This window comes from Oncorhynchus tshawytscha, linkage group LG31 (genome assembly GCF_018296145.1).
Source record: "Oncorhynchus tshawytscha isolate Ot180627B linkage group LG31, Otsh_v2.0, whole genome shotgun sequence".
Lineage (NCBI taxonomy): Eukaryota > Metazoa > Chordata > Actinopteri > Salmoniformes > Salmonidae > Oncorhynchus > Oncorhynchus tshawytscha.
In genome coordinates, this window is record NC_056459.1 from 7,046,952 (window position 1) to 7,071,939 (window position 24,988).

General features: G+C 45.6%; 1 protein-coding gene across 1 annotated transcript in view; it reads left to right on the forward strand.

Annotated features, from left to right (window-relative positions):
- The window catches only part of LOC112229855 (glutamate receptor ionotropic, NMDA 2D-like), a 52,627-nt gene extending 28,208 nt beyond the window's left edge, over window positions 1-24,419 (forward strand). The window contains exons 5-14 of the mRNA XM_042310455.1: window positions 6,932-7,046; window positions 9,813-10,021; window positions 11,727-11,895; window positions 12,420-12,573; window positions 14,218-14,343; window positions 14,571-14,800; window positions 15,472-15,632; window positions 16,184-16,371; window positions 18,358-18,590; window positions 20,429-24,419. Of these exons, the coding sequence (XP_042166389.1) occupies window positions 6,932-7,046; window positions 9,813-10,021; window positions 11,727-11,895; window positions 12,420-12,573; window positions 14,218-14,343; window positions 14,571-14,800; window positions 15,472-15,632; window positions 16,184-16,371; window positions 18,358-18,590; window positions 20,429-23,461 (4,618 nt within the window). The 3' untranslated portion in view covers window positions 23,462-24,419. The remainder of the gene's footprint in view (window positions 1-6,931; window positions 7,047-9,812; window positions 10,022-11,726; window positions 11,896-12,419; window positions 12,574-14,217; window positions 14,344-14,570; window positions 14,801-15,471; window positions 15,633-16,183; window positions 16,372-18,357; window positions 18,591-20,428) is intronic.
- The last annotated feature ends 569 nt before the right edge of the window (window positions 24,420-24,988 follow it).

Genomic DNA, 24,988 nt, shown 5'->3' on the forward strand with positions numbered 1-24,988 from the left:
GAGAACCACACCCGGCCAAACACACAGAAATCGAAAACATAGACCACAAAACAGAGAATGCCCACCCCAACCCACGCCCTGACCAAACCAAAATAGAGACATAAAAAGGATCTCTAAGGTCAGGGCGTGACACTCTGACTCCGACTCGCTGCTTAATGGGGAGAATCGGTTGAACGTTTCTGTCGGCTGGATGGGCGACACCAGTTGAGCATTCCTACAGCATTTCCCTCCAGAAGCCATGAGAAAGTTGTCCGGCTGTGGGGACTGTGCGAGGGGATTTATACTACTATCTGTACTTACTGGTGGCACAGACACTGTTTCATACTTTCCTAGACTGAAATTACCCTTGCCTAACGATTGCGTCTGAAGCCGGGCTTGCAGCACAGCTATCTTCGCCGTAAGGCGATCGTTCTCCTGTATATTATGAGTACAGCGACTGCAATTAGAAGGCATCATGTTAATGTTACTACTTGTCTTCGGCTGTTGGAGGTCCTGACGAACCATGTCCAGATAAAACGTCAGGAGTGAAAAAGTTGAATGAAAAAAAGTTGAGTGAGGGAAAAACTAAAAATATAAACGGTAATTAAAAAGTTAAAAAGTTGTCAGGTAGCAAAGTAAGGTTGGCAACAAAACGCACAGCAGCACGTAAACAAGTCTGCAAGTCTTACAATCGCAACATTTATACTCACGTAAATTGTTATCGTTAGATTTTCACAACTCAGTCTCCTTGTTTACTTCTCCACTTGTTTCAAATTCGCTCCGCTCAGCCGCCTCGCGGACAAATTCAACTAATCAGCGTAGACTGAACCATCGGAAGCTTTCCACAATAAGCTTCCCACAATAAGCTTCCCACAAGCTTCCCACAATAAGTTGGATGAATTTTGGCCCATTCCTCCTGACAGAGCTTGTGAAACAGAGTCAGGATTGTTGGCCTCCTTGATCGCACATGCTTTTTCAGTTCTGCCCACATATTTTCTATGGGATTGAGGTCAAGGCTTTGTGATGGCCACTCCAATACCTTGACTTTGTTGTCCTTAAGCCATTTTGCCACAACTTTGGAAGTATGCTTGGGTTCATTGTCGACTTGGAAGACCCATTTGCGACCAAGCTTTAACTTCCTGACTGATGTCTTGAGATGTTGCTTCAATATATCCATATAATTTTCTTTCCTCATGAAGCCATCTATTTTGTGAAGTGCCCCAGTCCCTCCTGCAGCAAAGCCCCCCCACAACTTGATGCTGCCACCCCCGTGCTTCACGGTTGGGATGGTGTTCTTCGGCTTGCAAGCCTCCCAGTTTTTCCTCCAAACATAAAGATGGTCATTATGGCCAAACAGTTCTATTTTTGTTTCATCAGACCAGAGGACATTTCTCCAAAAAGTACGGTCTTGTGCAGTTTCAAACCGTAGTCTTTCTTTTTTATGGCGGTTTTGGAGCAGTGGCGTCTTCCTTGCTGAGTGGCCTTTCAGCTTATGTCAATATAGGACTCGTTTTACTGTGGATATAGATACCTTTGTACCTGTTTCCTCCAGCATCTTCACAAGGTCCTTTGCTGTTGTTCTGGGATTGATTTGCACTTTTCCCACCAAAGTACGTTAATTTCTAGGAGACAGAAGGTGTCTCCTTCCTGAGCGGTATGACGGCTGCGTGGTCCCATGGTGTTTATACTTTATACATTCCCAGTGGGTCAGATAGTATTTGGTAGCATTGCCTTTATATTGTTTAACTTGGGTCAAACATTTTGGATAGCCTTCCACAAGCTTCCCACAATAAGTTGGGTGAATTTTGGCCCATTCCTCCTGACAGAGCTGGTGTAACTGAGTCAGGGTCCCATGGCTGCGTGGTCCCATGGTGTTTATACTTGCATACTATTGTTTGTACAGATGAACGTGGTACCTTCAGGTGTTTGGAAATTGCTCCCAAGGATGAACCAGACTTGTGGAGGTCTACAATTCTTTTTCTGAGGTCTTGGCTGATTTCTTTTGATTTCCCCATGATCTCAAGCAAAGAGGCACAGAGTTTGAAGGTAGGCACTGACATACATCTACAGGTACACCTCCAATTGACTCAAATTATGTCAATTAGCCTATCAGAAGCTTCTAAAGCCATGACATCATTTTCTGGAATTTTCCAAGCTGTTTAAAAGCACAGTCAATTTAGTGTATGTAAACTTCTGACCCACTGGAATTGTAATACAGTGAATTATAAGTAAAATAATCTGTCTGTAAACAATTGTTGGAAAAATTACTTGTGTCATACACAAAGTAGATGTCCTAACCTAAGTGTATGTTAACTTCCGACTTCAACTGTACATAGCTTGTTGAGTCAATGTGAATCAAGTTAAAGGTACTGTGCATGCCATGTTGAGTCCATGTAAATCAAGTTAAAATACATGACTTGTCTATGCTAATCAAGCTAGTTTACTGACTAGCATTGGGGGATTAAACGAACTGCTGAGGATGTATTCCATTATAGCCACAAAGGCATGGTCATACTTCATCTGGATAGTCCGGATGTTCAATCTGTAGATGCTGTGCAGATGGTCGTACTCTCTGTTGGTAAGCAAACTGCTTGCTAAGGTTACGGTTATGGTTAGGTTTAGAGTAAGGGTTAGGGCTAGGGTTAAGTTAAGTTAAGCAGCGATTACAGCTGTATGTCTTTCTGAGCAATTCGCTAAGAGCTTTGCACACCTGGATTGTGCAACATTTACCCGTTATTCTGTTAAGAATTCTTCAAGCTCTGTCAAATTGGTTGTTGCTAGACAACCATTTTCAGGTCTTGCCATAGATTTTCAAGCAGATTTAAGTAAAAACTGTTACTCAGCCACTCAAGAACATTCACTGTCTTCTTGATAAGAAACTGTAGTGTAGATTTGGCCTTGTGTTTTAGGTTATTGTCCTACTGAAAGGTGAATTAATTTCACAGTGTCTGGTGGAAAGCAGACTGAACCAGGTTTTCCTCTAGGATTTTGCCTTTGCCTCAATTCCGTAGATTTTTTTATCCTGAAAAACTCCCCAGTCCTTAACAATTACAAGATTACCCACAACATAAAGCAGCCACCACTAAGCTTGAAAATTTGGAGAGTTGTACTCAGTAATGTGTTGAATTCATCACAAAAAGTTAATTGCTTTGCCACATTTTTTGCAGCATTACTTTATTGCCTTGTTGCAAACAGGAGGCATGTTTTGAAAGAAAAAAAATGATGTACAGGCTTACATCTTTTCACTCAGTCAATTAGTGTAGTTTTGTTGAGTTTCTATAATGTTGTAGATTCATCCTCAGTTTTCTCCTATAACAACCATTAAACTCTGTAACTAAACTATGTAACTGTTTTAAAGTCACCATCGGCTTCATGGTGAAATCCCTGAGCGGTTTCCTTCCTCTCTGGCAACTGAGTTAGGAAGGACACCTGTGTATTTGTAGTGACTGGGTTTATTGATACACCATCCAAAGTGTAATTAATAACTTCACCATGCTTACAGGAATATTAAAAAGTATGCTTTTCTTATTTTTACCCTACAAATAGGTGCCCTTCTTTACTGCCATTGGAAAACCTCCCTGGTCTTTGTTGTTGAATCTGTGTTTGAAATTCACTGGTCGACTGAGGGACCTTACAGATAATAGTATATGTGTGGGGTACAGAGATGAGGTAGTCATTCTTTAAATCATGTTAAACACTATTATTGCACACAGAGTGAGTCCTGCAACTTATCATGTGACTTGTTAAGCATATTTTTACTCCTGAACTTATTTTGACATGCCATAACAATACGTATTGACATTACATATTTATTGACGACATTTCAGCTTTTCATTTTTTATTAATTTGTACAAATTTCAAAAAACACAATTCCACTTTGACATTTTTACAAGAAATCTCAATGTAATCAATTTCAAGGGGTGTCAATACTTTCTGAAGGCAATAACTTGTTACCAAAGGCCTAAATGGTACCAATTTGTGTATTAATTACCACCTACTTCATTCATTGTTAATGTGTCAGCTATAATGGGTCTCTTTAATGCATTTATTTGACCAGTCAAGGTAAAACTACAGTTATCTACCTCTCACCGCTCTCCCTTCTTTTTCTCACAATTCTTTCTATCTTTCATCTGCATCCCCTTCCGTACCTCTCTGCTCCTCTGTCATCCCTGCACCCCTCTCTCCTCCCTTTTTCTCTCCCACTGCTATGCTCTTTATGCTTTGTTTTTATTACACCATTCAATCTCATCCTCAATCTAATTTCCTTCTCTCTCCCCCTCCATCCCTCTCTCCTTCCCTCCCACGCTCTCCCATCTATTGTAATTTCACAACCCTCTCTCTCTCTCTCTCTCTCTCTCTCTCTCTTCTCTTCCTCCCTGGTTCACTCTTTTTCTCATCACTCCGTTTCTTCCCTTTGCCTTCTCTCCCCCCCCCATCTCTCTCCTCCCTCCTCCCTTCTCTAAAAGGGATCTGATGCTTCATCGTTTTACATGTAAATAGGATAATTGATTGTGTTGGCTTAGATATGTGGAAGTAGAGTAGTGGCCTGAGGGCACACACACTTAATGTGTTGTGAAAAGTGTTATATACAATTTTAAATTGTACATAACTGCCTTAATGTTGCTGGAACCCAGGAAGAGTAGCAGCTAATGGGGATCCTTAATGAATTCAAATACAAATGCAGGGTAGAAATATTGGAGGCAGTCACACACAGCCACGAACCCAACCAGGCACCAAAGCTCCTCTGGCCTCTCTCTGTATCTCCCGAGCCATCACTATCATGGCAGGAGCACTGTCAACAGCATAGGGACACACCAAACAGTTCCCATACCCCCCTTCCCACCACATGAACTGTCCCGTTTCCTAATGGAGGAGCTGGCACCAGTGAGGCATGGGAGAATCTAATAGAAGGGGGGAGGGGGGGCATGCAAATGCAGCTCTAAAGAGAGTACATTAATGTGAATGTTGTATGATGTTTAAATAGCTAGTAACCCCCCTCCTCAAACCCTTCACCCCTACTCCCCATATCCATCTCTCTCTCTCTCTCTCTCTCTCTCTCTCTCTCTCTCTCTCTCTATCCCTCCCTCCATATTTATCTGTCTGAATGCATTAGCCATTATGAGTTGTCTTTGTTACGGTACGAGAGACAAATCTATATTCAAATATTCCGTAGCTTGTTCACCTCACAATGTTCGGCATCTGTGGAAACACATGTAATGTCAATGACTGTGGGTCGCCATGACAACATGGCACTCACCAAGAGAGATCAGTGGCATTGCAGAGTTCAAGTGAATGCTAACATTAACACATTGTCTTTTGTCATAAGAAAAGCAACCACTGAATAGTTTTGTATTTTTCAGCAGAATTTCTTCTCTGTTTTTCCAAACCATGAAATAATCATTTGACTGTAGAATAGAGACCAAGGGTGTTTTCTGCTTTCTATTGGATTTTAATTTTATCTGTCAGTATTCTCTTAATTGGCTTGGTTTGACAAATCATGTGTGAAAAGTAATAATTCCCTTTGTGACTCCTTCATACATCCTTTATAAACATATACAGCCTTCTAGCTCATTTGCATTGCACTCCATTACGTTGCATTCCATTATTGCCCCTCATATACTGTATACAGTAGCAACAGGATGGATAGGAAGATCAGCACAGCCCCTAGAAGTAGGGCTCCAGCCTGCCTTATCATGTGCCAGAATGTGAATCATTTCTCCTGCTATATGGATCTAGAAATATCCATAAATTATAGGTCATAATTCAGCTCAATACTCTTGTGAAGTTGGAGAGAGGGCAGTGGGTGAGACGCAGACAAACATCTCATGTTGTGTGGTAGGCTTTCTATGTGACAGCCTTGTGTAAAGAATGGCTGGATGAAAGGAAATGAGGGCATCTTCAATCAGCGATTGCTGCATCATGAAAACAAGAAAGCGCTGACGAGAAAAATTCCAAATGCCTTTTGAAGGAAGGGAGAGAAAAAGCGAACTGGCATTGGTTTTTCAACATTCTATCTGACTGGCGTCCTCTGTGAATGGTGCTTTTAGGTGCAGTGTTGTCATGGCGACACGGAAGCATCTCAGACTCGGTAACCGACAGACTGCCCCTAACAGCAACATGAAAAACATGAAAGCCAACAGCTAGTGTAGTTTTGCTCTATAGCTTTTACTCCTGATTATCAGGGCAGGGCCAGGAAACCATTAGCACTCTCGATATCAACGAGATACAGATGCACTGAAGATGATGGAAAATAGCCTGCCTGCCCTACATTGCTGCATACTGCAGTCTTTGCAAGTCTCAACCACTCACAATTTCTGCACATTATTCACGTGATAAGCAGAAACGACTTGCCGTTTGCAGAACTTTGGCTACTCCAATGGCAAGCTTCCGTGTTTTGTTCATCAAGTCATTGATTTATTTACATGTTCCTCTCACGTAGCTACCTGTAACTGAACAATGGCTGGAACATAATAACAAGCAGCTTGGGACATAGAGAGATCTCTAGTGTAGTGCCTAACTGCCCAGCTACAGCCTGCTGTCTCTCACCCTGCCACTCTGCTACTCTAGTCTTTCAACTACAAAGCTTGCAGCTGAAGACACATGAAAGATATCTAGTATTAAGTGTCCCCTGCTTCTCTCGTTCTCTCTCTCTCTCTCTGTCTCTCTCTCTCTCTCTCTCTCTCTCTCTCTCTCTCTCTCTCTCTGTCTCTCTCTCTCTCGCTCTGCCACTCTCGCTGCCACTCTCATCGCCTTCCCTGTCACTTCCAGCTAAAACTCGAATCTTGCTGAAAGTCTAGCATGCCACTCCGTCTCTCTGTTTTTCCGTCTCCTGTTTCTCAGTTTCTCAGTTTCTCTGTCTGTTTGTGCTGAAAGTTGTTTAGTGTGCCTCTCTATTTCTCTCTGTTTCCCTCTTTCTGTCTGCCATTCCCACACTCCATTTCCTGTCTTCCAGGTTTTTCAGTAACATTACGCTGAGTGGCCGGGACTACTCGTTCAACAGTGATGGCTACCTGTCTAATCCAGTGCTGGACGTGATTTCCTACTCCGAGGGGAAAGGCTGGGAGGAGGTCAGTGAGTAGGCGTGCTAACCGCTAATTATCTGACACGCTCGCTAACCACCATTTCACACCCATCAAGTCTGGCTGAACTTATCCTCATACACACGGACACACAATCTCTCCCCTCAACTTGCTAACCACCCTTACCACACTATCACAGTCCATCGGATGTGTCTACTTACCCCTTATTTAACGTGTTGTCAACCTTGTTAGCTGTCGTTAACTGGCTAACTCGACGTCTAAAGTTTGTTCCCCCGAGAGAGAGAGAGAGCCCATGCACTTGCCTCAGCTCTCCATTCACTCCATTCCTGCTGTTTTCAACTAACCTTTCAGCACTCTGTACGTTCACCCACGTTGTTGCCTCAAGGCCTGGTGATTCCATGGTATCCATTCACAACAGGAGGAATTTGTTCAGCATGAACCGTGATATGCCTCCGTACTGTCAAGGTGGGTTAATCTGACCCAGTTGCAGCTGTGTGATAACATGGGTTCTGTAGTAGTGCTCCTTCAGTTAATTTCCTATCTCTTCTGAGTGCTCTGGGCTCTGATCAGTAAGGGTGAGTGAACAAGCCGTGGACGATTGAGCTCTGGGACCAGTTTTTGACCCGAGACCACATTATGTAATGGGAAAAGTCTGACCGCTTCAAATCAAATCAAATCAAAGTGTATTGGTCGGATACACGTTTACACATGACCACAAATGATATACTGTCCGTCTGTAGTCTCCATAGATCCGTAAATACTGTAACTTACTGTTCCCTATAGTATAAAATAACCCTGATTCCAAATATTAGGATAATAATATAAACAAACATTCCATGGTCGACAGGTATACGTCTAATACATTGTAGTGATGTTAGAACCTGACGAGTTCAAGTAACCCTGAAGAAGAACTGGGGAAATGGTTCTCTCAAAGCACTCACTTGAATTAATTAGTGAATCACTTCAACACAGGTTGCGTTCATTTTTGCGTTTTATTTTCCCCCAGTATGCAGTCTCCAATGTAAGCTTGACCGCCGAGACACCGAAACACTCTCAAGTGTTTAGCACATGCCACACGTACCGCAAACCGAGGCAGTGAGCAAAAGAGAAATGTGCGTCGCACAAAAGGTTTCCTTTTTCCTCATCACGATCCATATACAGTTGAAGTCGGAAGTTTACATACACTTAGGTCGGGGTCATTAAAAGTCGTTTTTCAACCACTCCTCAAATTTCTTGTTAACAAACTATAGTTTTTGCAAGTCGGTTAGGACATCTACTTTGCGCATGACACAAGTCATTTTTTCCAACAATTGTTTACAGACAGATTATTTCACTTATAATTCAATGTATCACAATTCCAGTGGGTCAGAAGTTTACATACACTAAGTTGATTGTGCCTTTAAACAACTTGGAAAATTCCAGAAAATGATGTCATGGCTTTAGAAGCTTCTGATAGGATAATTGACATCATTTGAGTCAATTGGAGGTGTACCTGTGGATGTAGTTCAAGGCCTACCTTCAAACTCAGTGCCTCTTTGCTTGACATCATGGGAAAATGAAAATAAATCAGCCAAGACCTCAGAAAAAAAATTGTAGACCTCCACAAGTCTATTTCATCCTTGGGAGCAATTTCCAAACGCCTGAAGGTACTAGGTTAATCTGTACAAACAATAGTACGCAAGTATAAACACCATGGGACCACGCAGCTGTCATACCGCTCAGGAAGGAGACGCATTCTGTCTCCTAGAGATGAACGTACTTTGGTGCGAAAAGTGCAAATCAATCCCAGAACAACAGCAAAGGACCCTGTGAAGATGCTGGAGGAAACAGGTACAAAAGGTTCTATATCCACAGTTAAACGAGTCCTATATTGACATAATCTAAAAGGCCGCTCAGCAAGGAAGATGCCACTGCTCCAAAACCGCCATAAAAATGCCAGACTACCGTTTGCAACTGCACATGGGGACAAAGATTGTAATTTTTGGAAAAATGTCCTCTGGTCGGATGAAACAGTAATAGAACTGTTTGGCCATAATGTCCATCGTTATGTTTGGAGGAAAAAGGGGGAGGCCTGCAAGCCGAAGAACACCACCCCAACCGTGAAGCACGGGGGTGGCAGCATCATGTTGTGAGGGTGCTTTGCTGCAGGAGGGACTGGTGCACTTCACAAAATAGATGGCATCATGAGGGAGGAAAATTATTGGGATATATTGAAGTAACATCTCAAGATATCAGTCAGGAAGTTAAAGCTTGGTCGCAAATGGGTCTTCCAAATGGACAATGACCCCAAGCATACTTCCAAAGTTGTTGCAAAATAGTTTAAGGACAACAAAGTCAAGGTATTGGAGTGGCCATCACAAACCCTGACCTCAATCCTGTAAAACATTTGTGGGCAGAACAGAAAAAGTGTGAGAGAGCAAGGAGGCCTACAATCCTGACTCAGTTACACCAGCTCTGGAGGAATTGGCCAAAATTCACCCAAATTATTGTGGGAAGCTTGTGGAAGGCTACCCAAAATGTTTGACCCAAGTTAAACAATTTAAAGGCAATTCTACCAAATACTAATTGAGTGTATGTAAACTTCTGAGCCACTGGGAATGTGATGAAAGAAATTAAAGCTGAAATAAATCATTCTCTCTACTATTATTCTGACATTTCACATTCTTAAAATAAAGTGGTGATCCTAACTGACCTAAGACAGGGACTTTTTACTAGGATTAAATGTCAGGAATAGTGCAAAAACTGTACTACTACAAGTGTACTTCCTAAATGGCTCTAAATGATCTCCTGCAGGTTGGCACGTGGCAGAACGGTGTTCTGGATCTCATTATCCAGCCCTTTTCACGCTACGGCTCCTTCCTCAAGCCTCTGGATGACACCCAGCACCTCAAGGTGGTCACCCTGGAGGAGAGGCCCTTTGTCATTGTGGAGCCAGCCGACCCAGGCACCAACTCCTGCATCCGGGACTCGGTACCCTGCAGACTACCACTCAACACCACCAAGTAAGGCCTGCTACTGGGGCGGATGTTTTACCATGACCTACCCTGGTCTAACCATGGATATATTTAACCATGACTGACCATGGTCTAACCATGTAGATATTTAACCATGACTGACCATGGTCTAACCATGGATATATTTAACCATGACTGACCATGGTCTAACCATGTAGATATTTAACCATGACTGACCATGGTCTAACCATGTAGATATTTAACCATGACTGACCATGGTCTAACCATGTAGATATTTAACCATGACTGACCATGGTCTAACCATGTAGATATTTAACCATGACTGACCATGGTCTAACCATGTAGATATTTAACCATGACTGACCATGGTCTAACCATGTAGATATTTAACCATGACTGACCATGGTCTAACCATGTAGATATTTAACCATGACTGACCATGGTCTAACCATGTAGATATTTAACCATGACTGACCATGGTCTAACCATGTAGATATTTAACCATGACTGACCATGGTCTAACCATGTAGATGTTTTAACCATGACCAACATGTAACCAACATAGTTTAAATGTTGTAACTATCATAAGCCTAAAGGGTCATAGAAAAATGATAATTGTGGTTGGCTATGTTGCTCCTTGTTATTGATATAGTTTATTGAGAGTGTGTTTCAAACACAATGTTTTACTCCACTCTACCTATGATGTCACATGGTTACATTCCCTCCCCTCAAGCCATTCAGGGAAAAGAATTGCAGGGAATTTGTAAAGATTTAGCAACTGAATTGCAGTAAATAAGTAATAAACCCTTTAGACTTTGAAAATGTCTTTATAATTGTTAAAGTAAATCTATGCCGTGCACCACAATGGTGCCCATTGACCCTATGACATCATCAGCTTCATTGCTCTAATCTTGATTTTGACAAACAGCTCCCGGGCTGCACACAAGGTAGAAATATACTTTGAGATATTTAAAAAAAACTTACATTTTTGGGATGCAGCGTAGTCTAACCAGTAACCACATGCTTTGCCAGTTTTTTTTTCATTGACATGCTGTTGTTTATTCTCTCTTGTACTCGTTTATAAACTCTCACTCGGTGTTTCACAGTCTGTCCTGGTCTCTGGAGGTCTGTTTAGTGGGTTATGTGTTCCCAGCCTGTCTCTGATAAGACGTCTGGTAACAAAGCCCGCGGAAAGTTCCATCAATTGTATTGGCTCAGAGAGATTTCCCCAGTTAATCAGCCTGCTTTTAACATTCCATTGGAATCGCAATACCTGCGCTGACTGGTTGGTTATCATAGTGGGCATACAGGGAGGGACCACACATTGATATTTGCCCAGTTAAACTTAACTTTTAATATGTCAATAGGCTTTTTCTGTCGACATTCCTATTGTAAAAGCTACATGCTTAGAAAGAGTCCACGTATGTCCTGTTAAATCTCCTCGTCCCCTGCTGAGTATAACCCACCCTGAAAAATGACAATTAATCCAGTTTTTATGCAGTCCTCTTCATCCTCTCCTGTCTGTCCTGATTTGCCTCCCTTCTCTAAAACTGAGCAGTCCAACTACAGGCAGTATTGATCCAGAAACTACAGCTCTCGCTAATAATTCATACGTTCACTCCTTGCCCTTCTGTGTCTCCCTTCTGTTTCTCTCTTTCCTCTGCCTCCTGTCTCTAACATCTCCCTCCCTGTCTTTCTTTCCTTCCCTTCCTCGCTCTATCTGTAACCACAGTGTGCCGGTGGATGAGAAATCATCGAAGCACTGCTGCAAAGGCTTCTGCATTGACGTCCTCAAGCGATTGGCCAAAATAGTGGGCTTCTCCTATGACCTCTACCTGGTGACCAATGGCAGACACGGGAAGAGGGGGAGTGATGGGCAGTGGAATGGCATGGTCGGGGAGGTCAGGGGTCATGTATTTCTTCTTCTCTCTTTCTTTTCGCATTAAAAAAAAACGTGTTCAAGGGGTGCCATGCAATTCCTCCTCAAAATCCCCTGAAAGTAAACGGGAGACAGAATGAGACCAAGAACTGTCAAATAGATTAGCATTCCCATGGCGAAGTAACTCGGGAGTGTTTGGCGTGGAGTCTTGGGCAAATGCCTCGCTATTTCCAGGGAAGACAATCCCCCTCTGGGTGCCGGGATTAATACGGGTGGCTAACAGAGAAGAGATGGGGATGTGTCAACCCACATTCACAGTGACAGCACAGCTAAGGGTGTGTTGCTGTGTTTATACAGCCACTGGGTGGCTAGGCTCCTGCTACTACCAGGTGCAGGTGTCCCTTTTCCTCCTTAGTTGCACAACTCACTCTAGGATCTCATTAACGTAACCATTTTACTACTGAGACAGCTGGAAGTGAGTGCCTGTGAACGTGAATGGGCCCATTTTTTTCTGTTCCTAACTGCAGTTCCCCTCCCGCCCACCAGGTGGTTTATAAACGGGCCGACATGGCCATTGGCTCCCTGACAGTCAACAAGGAGAGGTCAGAGGCTGTGGAGTTCTCCGTGCCCTTCGTGGAGACGGGCATCAGCGTCATGGTCTCCCGTAGCAACGGCACCGTCTCGCCGTCGGCCTTCCTTGGTGAGCAGGGCTGACTAAGAGCTTATGAAGGCCTATGAAGGGCATATGAAGGGCCTATGATGGGCTATGAAGAGTCTATTGTAACACACAATACCTGACATACCCCAACCAATGTTACCCCCCATTAACAAGGAAAACCTTGTGATTTCTCCCTCTTGGTTTAGTATCGAAGTTGCCAAGCATGGTTTTCACAGGCATCTGAAACAAAGGCCATAAAAACGTCGATATTTGTATTTTTCACTGTAGCCTTTGGTAAAATTCACTATTCCAATGGGCTATGCCGCCCCCCTCCCCCCTCCCTCCCTCCCTCCCTCGATAATGAAGGGTCAAGATATTTCAGAGTAAAATATGTCTCTAAGATAACACCTCTACATTTCAAATCGCGTCAGCCTAATTCCAGACTTTTCCCAAGCATGTAGAGACAGAGACTCAGGCTGCAGACAAGGCCGGCATTTTAATCCTACAGCCATCGATTGAGACGTGATGGTGCGTCTATATCTGCAGCCAGATCTTAGATAATACAGTGTGTAATGGCAGCTCATCAGATATGACTCAGTATTACACAGTAATCTGGCCATAGGAGGCGGCTGTGCTGTAAGTGAAACAAGCTCGCTCAGCCAGCGACTCAAGTAGCACAGACTGGATGTGGTCTTAGTTTCAGACACTCAATCGGCACATAATGTATGTCGTTTTTTCCCCCCTCTGAATGATCCATTTCAAACATGGATGTTTATCTATCTGTCAAGTAAGATTTAGTAGACAATCTGGACCTGTACTGTGTGCAACCTGGAGTTTCTTTTGTTTTTTTCCCCCAAGGCCATTTCGTCTGATTCAAGGGTCACTGATTTGATTGTAACCTAAGGGTCCTTGGCTTGGTCTCAGTATGTCTTAGCTGGCATGAGCCCAGAGTAATCTCTTGCCAAGAAAATCTTGGATCTTCAAGCCTGACCCTTTCTGTAAGGTCGTTTTCTTGAGACCGTCGACCATTTTGAGCTTGTAAGTTACTCCTATATGACTCGGGTCAGACAGAATCTGAACCTCCAAAAATGAGACGGTTCCTTATTCCACTTGTGTAATAACAAAAAACTCTTCATTTCATGAAACACAATAATTACATGTAATTACAGTGTTACAGTCAAATGCTTACTTACAAGCCCCTAACCAACAATGCAGTTTAAAAAATATGAATAAGAAATAAAAGGAACAAGAGTAAAATAACAATAGCAAGACTATATACAAGGGGTACCGATACAGAGTCAATGTGCGGGGGCACCGGTTAGTTGAAGTAATTGAGGTAAATGTACTGTTGGTAGAGTTATTAAAATGACTATGATTAGATAATAAACAGCGAGTAGCAGCAGTGTAAAAGAGGGGGTGGGCAAATAGTCTGGGTAGCCATTTGATTAGATGTTCAGGAGTCTTATGGCTTGTGGGTAGAAGCTGTTTTAGAAGCCTCTTGGGCCTAGACTTGGCGCTCCGGTACCGCTTGCCGTGTGGTAGCAGAGACAACAGTCTATGACTAGGGTGGCTGGAGTTTTGAATAATTTTTAGGGCAATTTGCGATGCATCCATAGCTTCATTCTAAGTAGCAAGCTAGTGAGAACCTTGGGACAGAACCCTTGTCTTTGTGATGTGATGTTTCAGAGCCGTACAGCCCAGCTGTGTGGGTGATGATGTTCGTCATGTGCTTGTCCGTGGTCGCCGTCACAGTCTTTATTTTCGAGTTCTTCAGCCCTGTTGGCTACAACCGCAGCCTGCAAAGTGCAAAGAGTAAGTCATTTATTACAGTATGGTCATTATTATTTCAGGTTATCACCATTGAAGCAATTTAAATGGTTGTGATGAGTTATATGCTATTGTGAGTAACCTGGGGATATTTATTTTCCATTCAATGTCCATTTCTCTCTCTCTCTCTCTTTCTCTTTTTCTATTTCTTTCTCACTCACTGTCTCTCCCACTCCCCCCTCTGTCTGTCCACCTTATCTCTCTCTATCCAGAGACAGGGGGCTCTAAATTCACCATAGGGAAGTCTATCTGGCTGCTGTGGGCTCTGGTCTTCAATAACTCAGTGCCTGTGGAGAACCCCAGAGGAACCACTAGTAAGATCATGGTGCTGGTGTGGGCCTTCTTCGCTGTCATCTTCCTGGCGTCCTACACGGCCAACCTGGCAGCCTTCATGATCCAGGAGGAGTACATCGACACTGTGTCTGGTCTCAGCGACAAGAAGGTGTGCGAGTGAGGAGGCCGTTCTGATCCAAGGCCAAGATGGCCCTAATGTCTGTTTCCATACCACAGCGGTGCCTCCATTTTTTCCACTTGCACATTACCTGTCTATGGATTGGTGAAGGCATTGGCTGGAGGGAGTCTCCATTATTGTTAATCCATGATGGGAATGTGCAAGGTGGAGAATCGGGGTAGCGCCTGGAAGTCAATAAAAGTAGACGTTTTTTGTTGTGCTGAAGGTTGGTCTAGTGGTAATTCTGCTGCCACCTTCAGACAACTTATGCAATGATCCATCTCTAACTTTCATCCCTCTCAATTCTCTCCCTTTCTGAAGATCTCTGTACTTTGGGGGGGAAATAGAAGAAGCCTTTTTACATGAGCTCTAAGGACATTGGGTGGGCACTGGACAGTACAGCCAGAAATCACAATAACATCTCAAAAGATAGACGCTCAACTTGCTGAGTTGGTGTGGGAGATTTGAGCCGCAACCCTTTTGAAATGATCTCGTGTTTTGTCAGCTCTTTGATTTCATGACACGTTGCTTGGGGTATTGTCCACCTGTCCAACTTCCTTAGATCTCTATGCATGCATTTTTTACGATGTAATGTACTCTTGTCACTCAACATTTACCCTGAATCCCCACATCAACCTCTAGTTCTTCCTCTATCCCCTCAGTTCCAGCAGCCCACTGAGCAGTACCCCCCGCTCCGATTTGGCACCGTCCCCAATGGGAGCACGGAGGAGAACATCCGCAGCAACTACGCCAACATGCACAACTTCATGATCCGCAACAACCAGAAGGGCGTGGAGGAGGCCATCGACAACCTCAAGACTGGGTCAGTTTGTGTGTTTGTGAAGATGACATCCCTTTCATTTCATTGCATTCAACCAGGGCCATGTTCATTAGGCACCAAATGGAAAGAAAACAGACTGAAACAGGGAGGGACTACCTAGACTTGTCCAATAAGAAACGCACATTTTCGTTTTCCGTTGCATTTATTTTTCCCGTTATGTGTTCAAATGAACACAACCCGGCATAGCAAACGCTTAGCAACAATTATCTCCCTGGGACGTCCTATCGTACTGTACTGTATGTGTGTTTGTCTCTCTGCTGGTGTCTTGTAGTGCAAAATATGGATTCTGCTTACATTAGACAAAACATACATAAACTTATGTTGGAAGCATGAGGGTATTTATAACAAATTGTACGCCTCATGCAGAGGAAAGACAATCACTTCCCCTCGACGACTTGACCACTAGCAGCCTATTCCTCACCCGGACCTGACGTACCGTGTTATTAAACCTCACATGATGCATTCTCACTTATCATCTCACTCTCATCCCCTCTTCTATCCCCTCTCTCTCTCTCTCCCTCCCTCCCCTTCAGCAAACTAGATGCCTTCATCTATGACGCGGCTGTGCTAAACTACATGGCGCGGAAGGATGAGGGCTGTAAGGTGATGACCATTGGCTCGGGCAAGGTGTTCGCCACCACGGGCTACGGCATCGCCCTGCATAAGAACACCCGCTGGAAACGCCCGGTGGACTTGGCCCTACTGCAGCTGGTGGGAGACGGTGAGGAGAGAAAGAGGAGTGGGGGAGAGATGGACGAGGGAGAGGGGGATTGGGGACAGGCAGGAGAAGTTGATAAATGTGCTGGCTTGTTAGTGGCGGGCTGGCAGCATCAATCTATCTCTCTGCTTTTGGTGGTGGATTGAAGTGAGAGAAAAAAAAGCACTTTCCTGCAGTACTTACTGCTTAATTCAGTTGAATGCTGTACGTATATTCACGGTTTTACAGTTTGTCCTACATACTGTACATTTTACAGTAGACCTACTGGTAATTGCCAAAATAAAGGAAACACCAACATAGTGTCTTAATAGGGCGTTGGGCCACCAGAGCTTGTACTCAGTGGAGAGCAGATAACGTGCATTGAAATGACAGCCACATCTGTGAGCTAAAGCCCTCTGCATTGCAAAATTTGATTTGAATTGCTTAATTAACTCAGGAAACACACACGCGTGGAAGCACCCGCTTTCAATATACTTTGCATCCCTCATTTACTCAAGTGTTTCCGTTATTTTGGCAGTTACCTGCATGTCTAGTGTCTAGTTAACTTACAGTGCATGAGGACTGTAGGCCTAATCTGGGTCTGTGCAACCACCCCAGAATGTTTCACTAATCATCATGTTATACGAGGTCTTAAAGATTTCCACGCATTGTATTCTCCAGTGCTGTATCATATTTTGTATTGTTCATGTTACAATTGGTGTTCCTATTATGGGACTTTTTCTTTCGAATGAATCTTTTTTTCTGTCACTCAATTGCTCTGGTTCTGTGATTTAAAAGGCCCGGTTGCTCCTTCACTAATACAAGAGGATGTTGCAGCTCTTTGTAAAGATCTCAAAGCAGGGTTATGACGCCCTGAGTTCAGGCTGCTGTCGTGATTTAGGATTGAATGTGAAAAGAGAGCGGGGGGGACGGGGGGGACGGTGGTGCTTATTGAAATATGATGAATGAGATTAGGAGTCTGCCACAGTTTATGATCATGCAAATTAGAATCCATTGTTGAAAACACAATTGGCAGTTAAGTATAGTGATTTTCGTGAACTAACATTTGCACTTCACTTTTTCCCCCCTCTACTAGCACTGACTTTGCTGATAGCTACTTTATTGAGGAGGAATGTACTTACTATGACTGAGATATGTGGTTGTCTCACCCAGCTATTTTAAGATGGTTTCTTCTAACTGTAAATCACCCTGCATAAGAGTGTCTGATAAATGGCTCAAATGTAAATGTCAAAATGTCATCAGACAGATCACTAACTCTCTGACTGTGAATTCTTAGCTACACATTCTTGGAAGAATATTTTTGTTTGGTAGAATCCTTTTTATTGAGTTTTATTGGAGTGGATTATGACATTCCAGTCAACACGGTTAATTCCTGTTTTTCTAATCCATGTACCTTGGGCTTTACAATTGGGTGTCCCACAAGGGGAAACTAACCTAAGGTTAATATAGTTGAATGTTTCAGTGTTATAATGAACAGGGATTTAAAAACTTCCTTTAAGTAGCTCATTTTGCAATGCAGAGGGCTTTAGCTCACAGATGTGGCTGTCATTTCAATGCACGTTATCTGCTCTCCACTGAGTACAAGCTCTGGCTTTTCCTTCATTATTCCTTGACAGTGTAACAGTTGTTTTTGATAAGGTACTAATGATTAGTGTGCGGAGTCCTATCACTGTCCGCTTCCTTTCATCTTGAAGCACTGTCGGGGTCACTCTTAGCATGGGACATTCTGTATCCTGGCCATTTCAGACCTCCATCAAAGCTGTGCAGCTTCTATCTCTCCTCCTCTCTGTCTCTCTCTCTGTCTCTCTCTCTCTCCCTCTGCCTCTCTCTCACCCTCTCTCCCTCATTCTCGCCTCGCCCCCCGCCATGCAACATATCTCCCAGCTCCACCCTTTCAGGTATAAAACACTGCTTGTCTCATAACAAAGGCAGATAACACCTTCACGTGGTTTTTTATTTGCCTCCCGGCCCCTCTTCTCCCCCCGCCAGACGAGATCGACATGCTTGAGCGCCTGTGGCTCTCTGGGATCTGTCACAACGACAAGATTGAGGTGATGAGCTCCAAGTTGGACATCGACAACATGGCGGGCGTCTTCTACATGCTGCTGGTGGCCATGGGGCTCAGTCTGCTGGTGTTCTCCTGGGAGCACCTGGTGTACTGGAAGATCAGGCAATGCCTGGGCCACTCCGGGGGCATGGACTTCCTACTGGTCCTCAGCAGGGTGAGTCACTGACTGGTGTTGGTGGTGGTGATACTGATGCCCCCTGGTGGTGGTGGTGGCGGTAGTGGTGGTGATACCCCTGCTGGTGGTAGTGGTGATGGTAGTGGTGGTTGTGATACCCCTGCTGGTGGTAGTGGTGGTAGTGGTGGTGTTGGTGATACCCCTGCTGGTGGTAGTGGTGGTAATGGTGGTGGTGGTGATACCCCTGCTGGTGGTAGTGGTGGTAGTAGTGATGGTGGTACTCCTGCTGGTGGTAGTGGTGGTAATGGTGGTGGTGGTGATACCCCTGCTGGGGGTAGTGGTGGTAGTGGTGATGGTAGTAGGGGTGGTGATACTACTGCTGGGGGTAGTGGTGGTAGTGGTGGTGGTGATACTCCTGCTGGTGGTAGTGGTGGTAGTGGTGGTGGTGATACCCCTGCTGGTGGTAGTGGTGGTAGTGGTGGTGGTGATACCCCTGCTGGTGGTAGTGGTGGTGGTAGTGGTGGTAGTGGTGATACCCCTGCTGGTGGTAGTGGTGGTAGTGGTGGTGGTGATACCCCTGCTGGTGGTAGTGGTGGTAGTGGTGGTGGTGATACCCCTGCTGGTGGTAGTGGTGGTAGTGGTGGTGGTGATACCCCTGCTGGTGGTAGTGGTGGTGGTAGTCATACCCCTGCTGGTGGTAGTGGTGGTGGTAGTGATACCCCTGCTGGTGGTAGTGGTGGTGGTAGTGATACCCCTGCTGGTGGTAGTGGTGGTGGTAGTGATACCCCTGCTGGTGGTAGTGGTGGTAGTGATACCCCTGCTGGTGGTGGTGGTAGTGATACCCCTGCTGGTGGTAGTGGTGATAGTGGTGGTGGTGATACCCCTGCTGGTGGTAGTGGTGGTGGTAGTGATACCCCTGCTGGTGTAGTGGTGGTGGTGGTGTACCCCTGCTGGTGGAAGTGGTGGTGGGTGATACCCCTGCTGGTGGTAGTGGTGGTGGTGGTGATACCCCTGCTGGTGGTAGTGGTGGTGGTAGTGATACCCCTGCTGGTGGTAGTGGTGGTGGTAGTGATACCCCTGCTGGTGGTAGTGGTGGTGGTGGTGATACCCCTGCTGGTGGTAGTGGTGGTGGTGGTGGTGGTGGTGGTGGTGATACCCCTGCTGGTGGTAGTGATTAGATTAGTGCGATGACTCTCGTTTTCCATTAAGACGTATAGGTATTGAATGAATCACCTTCAAGTAAAGGTGATAAAGCTGTTATGATTTACATGGCCCCGCCGTTCAACGCACTTAATCGATAATTGTTGCCTATCAGTCTTTTAAAGCAGTAAATTTCTTAGTATTAGACCTGTCACAAGTTCTTCTTCCACCCTCATTAGTATTTTGTGGTTAGTTTCCACCTCCCAGAGTACAGAGTAGAGATATTGCCTAGAGCAGCATCCGCCATATTCATGGCACGTCACATTTTATGCTGGAGGGGAGAGAAAGGACAGATTATTCAATCAATCAATCAAATGTATTTATAAAGCTGTTTCTACATCAGCAGATATCACAAAGTGCTTATTCTTTTTGTAAAGAGTCAGTTGTGACTTAGTGTTTGAGCAGTGCAGTGGGAGCTCCAGAGTACACAGCACACTAGGTGGTAGTTTAAAAAGATAAATTGAACTGAAGCTTGAGTGCACCATAAATGCAGACACTGAGGTAAGTGTATTCAGTCTTCTATGGGGACACATTTCTGCTACCTAGTTTTACGAGACTTACTCAACTCACATGTTTTTAAGCGACTTTCATAAGTATCAATATTCTCATCAAGGGATACTGGGTGGTGTAGTTTGCTAGATGTACCCTAATGAGCTTTCCCTTCCCTCTCTACCCAGGGTATGTACAGTTGCTGCAAGTTTAAAGATGAAACCATCTCTGGAGGCCTAAAAAACACACTTCCCCTATATCATAGTGTTCCCACAATGCCGCCTCCACCCCAGTCCCACATCTCAGCGGCTGTAACCTGTAACACTACTCTTGCTATGGTGCAGCAGCAGCAGATGCATCAGCAGCAGCAACAACCGCAAGCATACAGCATGCTTCCCGCTGCATCTCCTCCAACTACTGGGCACTCTGCAATGGCCATTGGGCCATCAAACAGTCCCCTTACGGAGGGTCCTATGCCGTGCTCCACTTTTCTGCCTCGTCATGACCGCAGATTGGCTGTGGTAGACCGCTGGAACCGTCCCAAGCCCAGCACGGACAAGCCTATTGGTGGCAGCGGTGGGATCCCAGACATGGCACAGTTTCAACAGGGCTTGCCCCCTCACTGGGCTGGGGGAGCCGGCGGAGGGGACGGGGGCCTGGATGAATACAAGCGATATTATGGCCCGATCGATCCAGAGGGCTTAGGGGCAAATGCTGACCCACAAACAGGTGGCTCTCAAACCCCCAAAATGAACCAGAGGGGAACAAAGTCCTCAGGAATGCCACGGCTACCTTCTAAAGGACCGCCCCCTTGGCACTTCATGTCCAAGCCCCCTCTAGCTCTCCCCTCATCCCCACATCGGCCTCTATTTTGGAGAAGAGGCAGCCTCCCTAAAAGAAAGGGCTCCGGGGGGCCTCTGTATGAGAACATCCTCCCCCTGGGGAGAAGAGGGGGAGGGCGGTACGGTGCAAGGGATGGAGGTGGCAGGCGAAGCCGTCGCCCTCCCCCACTCCTTTTGCCTGTCCCTGTCTCGTCCCCTGCCCACACTACACCTACCACTCCCTCTCACTCCGCCCTCTACACCTCGAGCTCCTGCTCCTCCACCTCATCCAGTTCATCCTCGTCCTCATCCTCCGTCTCCCTCTCCCGCTCCAACTCACCCTCATCCTCCAACACCTCATACACATCGTCCCAGAGTTTTAAGTACAGGGCTGGCAGTAGAGATGTCGAGGACATCTACGACTCTGATGAGCTGACAGAGGAGTCTAGCCTCCTGCTAGTACGGAGAAAGGGCAAATCCCGACGCATGTCCTCTCGCTCACTGCCTTGCAGTCCGCCCCCTCCGCCTGTGCCACCCCGCAAGCCTCGTCTACAGTATGAGAGAGAGAGGGCAGGGAGCCAGCTAGCCCAGCTGCAGGAGTGGTGGGCCTCCTGGGGCGAGAGAGAAAGATGTAGAGGAACAGGAACCAGGGCCGAGGGGAAGGAGGAGAAACGGCATCACAAAGAGAGCGAAAGGGAGAGAAAGAGGAGGAAGAAAGGGCGGAAGAAAAAAAAGAGAGAGGAGAAGGAGAGAGAGCGGGAGCGCAAGCGGCGTAAAGTGAAAAAGAAGAGGAAGAGAGAGGAGAAGGTGAAGAGAAGAGACCGGGGGAAGCGGTCAGAGCACGAGGAGGGAGGTGGTGAGCAGAGAGGGCAGCTCAAAGCGATAATGCAAGAGGCCTACTCATCCTACCCTGCTCCGAGGCGTGACTCCATGCGGAAGAAGAGTGAAGGTTCTATCAGAAGTTACGGATGGGATATTCCAAGGGATGAAGAGAGGAGAGAGAGAGAGGATAAGGAAAGAGATGATGGAGACGACACTAGAGGCAAGGAAAGGCACAGAAGTCCTCACTCTCGCCACAGGCATGCAGATAGGCCTTCTAGTTCCAGCAAGCAGTACCAGAGCTCCAGTAAACCCTCAACCGCTGTCAAGTTCTGGGGAGCGGGAAACCCATCGTCAGAGACTCCTTCATCTGCATTTCTACCACTGATCCCTCTCTCGTCCAGGCGCAGGAGTAAGGGTTCAGATAGAGAGGCCCTAGGGAAAGAAGGGGAGAAGCGCCCCCTGTTGGGAAGGAACGAAAGAGTGGAGGTTCACACCAAAGAAGGTCTGTCGTTTCATGAGTGGGATTCCGAAGATGAGGATGACGATTCCAAGGAGCAAAGGAGAAAAGTGGAGCAAGAGACGAGACACGAAAGAAGAAGAAGGGCCGCATCAGAGTCCGAAAGGGAACGCGATAAGGTGGTGGGCATCTATTCCGACGACGACGGCTCCTCGGGAGAATTCGGAAAGTTTGAAAGGTACTGGGATGGTCATGAGGGTAGGGCGGTTGGGGGCATAGGAGGGGGAGGTTGGTTTTTCGGCACTTATCCCGCCAGAGAAAAAGCTGGCAGCATAAACAGTAGGGATGACTCGTTACTGAGGCATGGGGAGGGATGTGGGGAAGCAGGGATAGCAGGGGAAGGTGGCTGGGGATCAGGTGGAGCCTGGGGTTCAAGGAGGATAGGTGGTACACAGTGGCCTCCACCTCCATCGACACCACCAGCTCCTCGAAGATACTGGTCCGTGGACAAGCTTCCCGTGAAGGAGGAGAAGAAAGGGAAAAGGAAGGACAAAGGGCGCGGTAATGTGGTTTGCAACTGCCAATCTGCCCTCGAGCATCAACACGCTCACTCTAAGTGGGCCAAGGTGAGCTCTCGTAGCCAGGAGGAGCTATTTCTACACTGTCAACGTTTCGGGAGCAGCGCCAATTCCAAACGGCATTCCTCCAAACCCGACCGGACCCAGATTCAACCCATATCGGGAAGCCAGTCCAACCTCAGCATCCAGCGAACACAGAGGACGGACCGCATACGGCAGTCCTCTACATCGCAATCCCTCATCCCCTCCCTCCCTCTACCAACACTCCCAGCCCTTCCTGCCCCTCCTTCTGCATCCCATCCCATCCACGTCCCTCTTCCCACCTCGTCCTCTTCGGTCTCGTCTCCCTCTGTCGTATCCTCCACCCCAGGCGCCCCCCAGCCGTCTTCTATGGCTTCTGCTAGTGCCAAACTCCTGTACCAGAGACTGCGCTCAGTGCCCCAGCCCCAAAGGTTACAGTCACCTCACCTGCCCCTCAAGGCCAAGAGCCTCTGCTCACGGAGGGGGTCCGCACACTTCTCCAGTGTGGAGAGCGAGGTGTGAGGCGAATCATAGACACCTACCTGGGTAGGAACCGCTGACCTATTCAGAAACGTTGGGTCATGACTGTGTGGCAACAGCTGTCCTGTAACTCAGCCCCCTACAACTCTTGCACAACCCCCATTGTCCAGTGAGAGGGAGTGCACAGCAATGTCATGTTTACTGGGGCTCTCTTCATTCCGGTCAGAGTATCTGAAACACTACATGTATTGTTGGTTCAATGAAATTGGTGTCCAAAGTGGGATCTCAGAAATGGGGCCGTCCTCTTGACACGGCGTGTCTTTCGGTCTTGAAGTGAAGTGGTTATTATTGTGAAATTATATTTGCTCTTGAGGGCTCAGGTACTCATTCATAGACCTCCCTACTGAGGGCTCCAATGCAGAAACATTTCATTTACATCCCTTAACATTAACCCCTAACTTTCCTTTAACTTTCACAGAACTGTGAAGTCTGGGGTCATGTATGTTCTATATTTCACTTTTAGGGAGAATAGAATAGCAGCTAGCCCTCTCTGTTTTCCCCATTCACCCTCTCAAACTTATATTTGATATTCTGTGTGTCTGTGTTTTACTGTGTTTGTATTCTTGACAACAGGGTAAGTCGACTGTGACTGACCTTATACTGTGCCAAACTTCAGTGGAGCTTACATACAATGCCGTTTTGTTTATACCACAGGTACTCTCCCATTCATGTCCCTCTTGAGCAATACATTACCTGCACACCAACAGTTCATGCATTTTATATTTTAAAAAGGTTAGTTTACTATGTGTTATTATAATATGAGACAAATGTATTAATTATGACAAAATGTAAGCACTGTGCTGTACTATACTGGGTACACGCGAAACGTTTTTCAACTACCTAACGTCATTGGCAGCCTTTCCCCCCATAAGACAGAATGTAGCCTTGACCTAGTCTGCTGCAACGATGAAGACACTTTAAGATTGTAGCATTTTGGGGGGGGTGGCACTATGTGGAAAACCATTGGGTAAATGCTAGATTGAATTGTCGGACATGTGGCCGCACAGATGTTCAGAATGAATTCTCTGTGTCCCAGTAATGATGTCAACATGATAGGTGCCTAAAAGATGCTACCAGAGATGCGTGTGTAAATCTGTAATCAAGAGCTAGCTTATTTATAGCAATTTGACTGCAAAGCTGATACCTGCATAGTAAGGCGTACTTTCAAATCAGCCCGTTATCCACCCACCTTTAGCATTAGCGTAAGCAACAGGAAGTTGAGTAGCGGAGAGTGAATACTGCTACGACTGCATGTTGTCAGTCACCCACAAGGCTAGTTCCATCTTCTCCATATAGTCTGTTCGGTTCATTCGTCTGTCTGCGACTGCATCTGAGCCATACTTCAGCGGAAGAAAAAAAAAAGTTAACACAAAATTGTGTCGTGTAAAGTTTTGTCTGCATTTCTTTGAATATCTAGATGTATATCACATATATATTTGTGGAGTTGGGTAGCATTAGATCAATTATTGTTCAGCATCTTGATATGAGGATATTGTTTATCATTCCAGT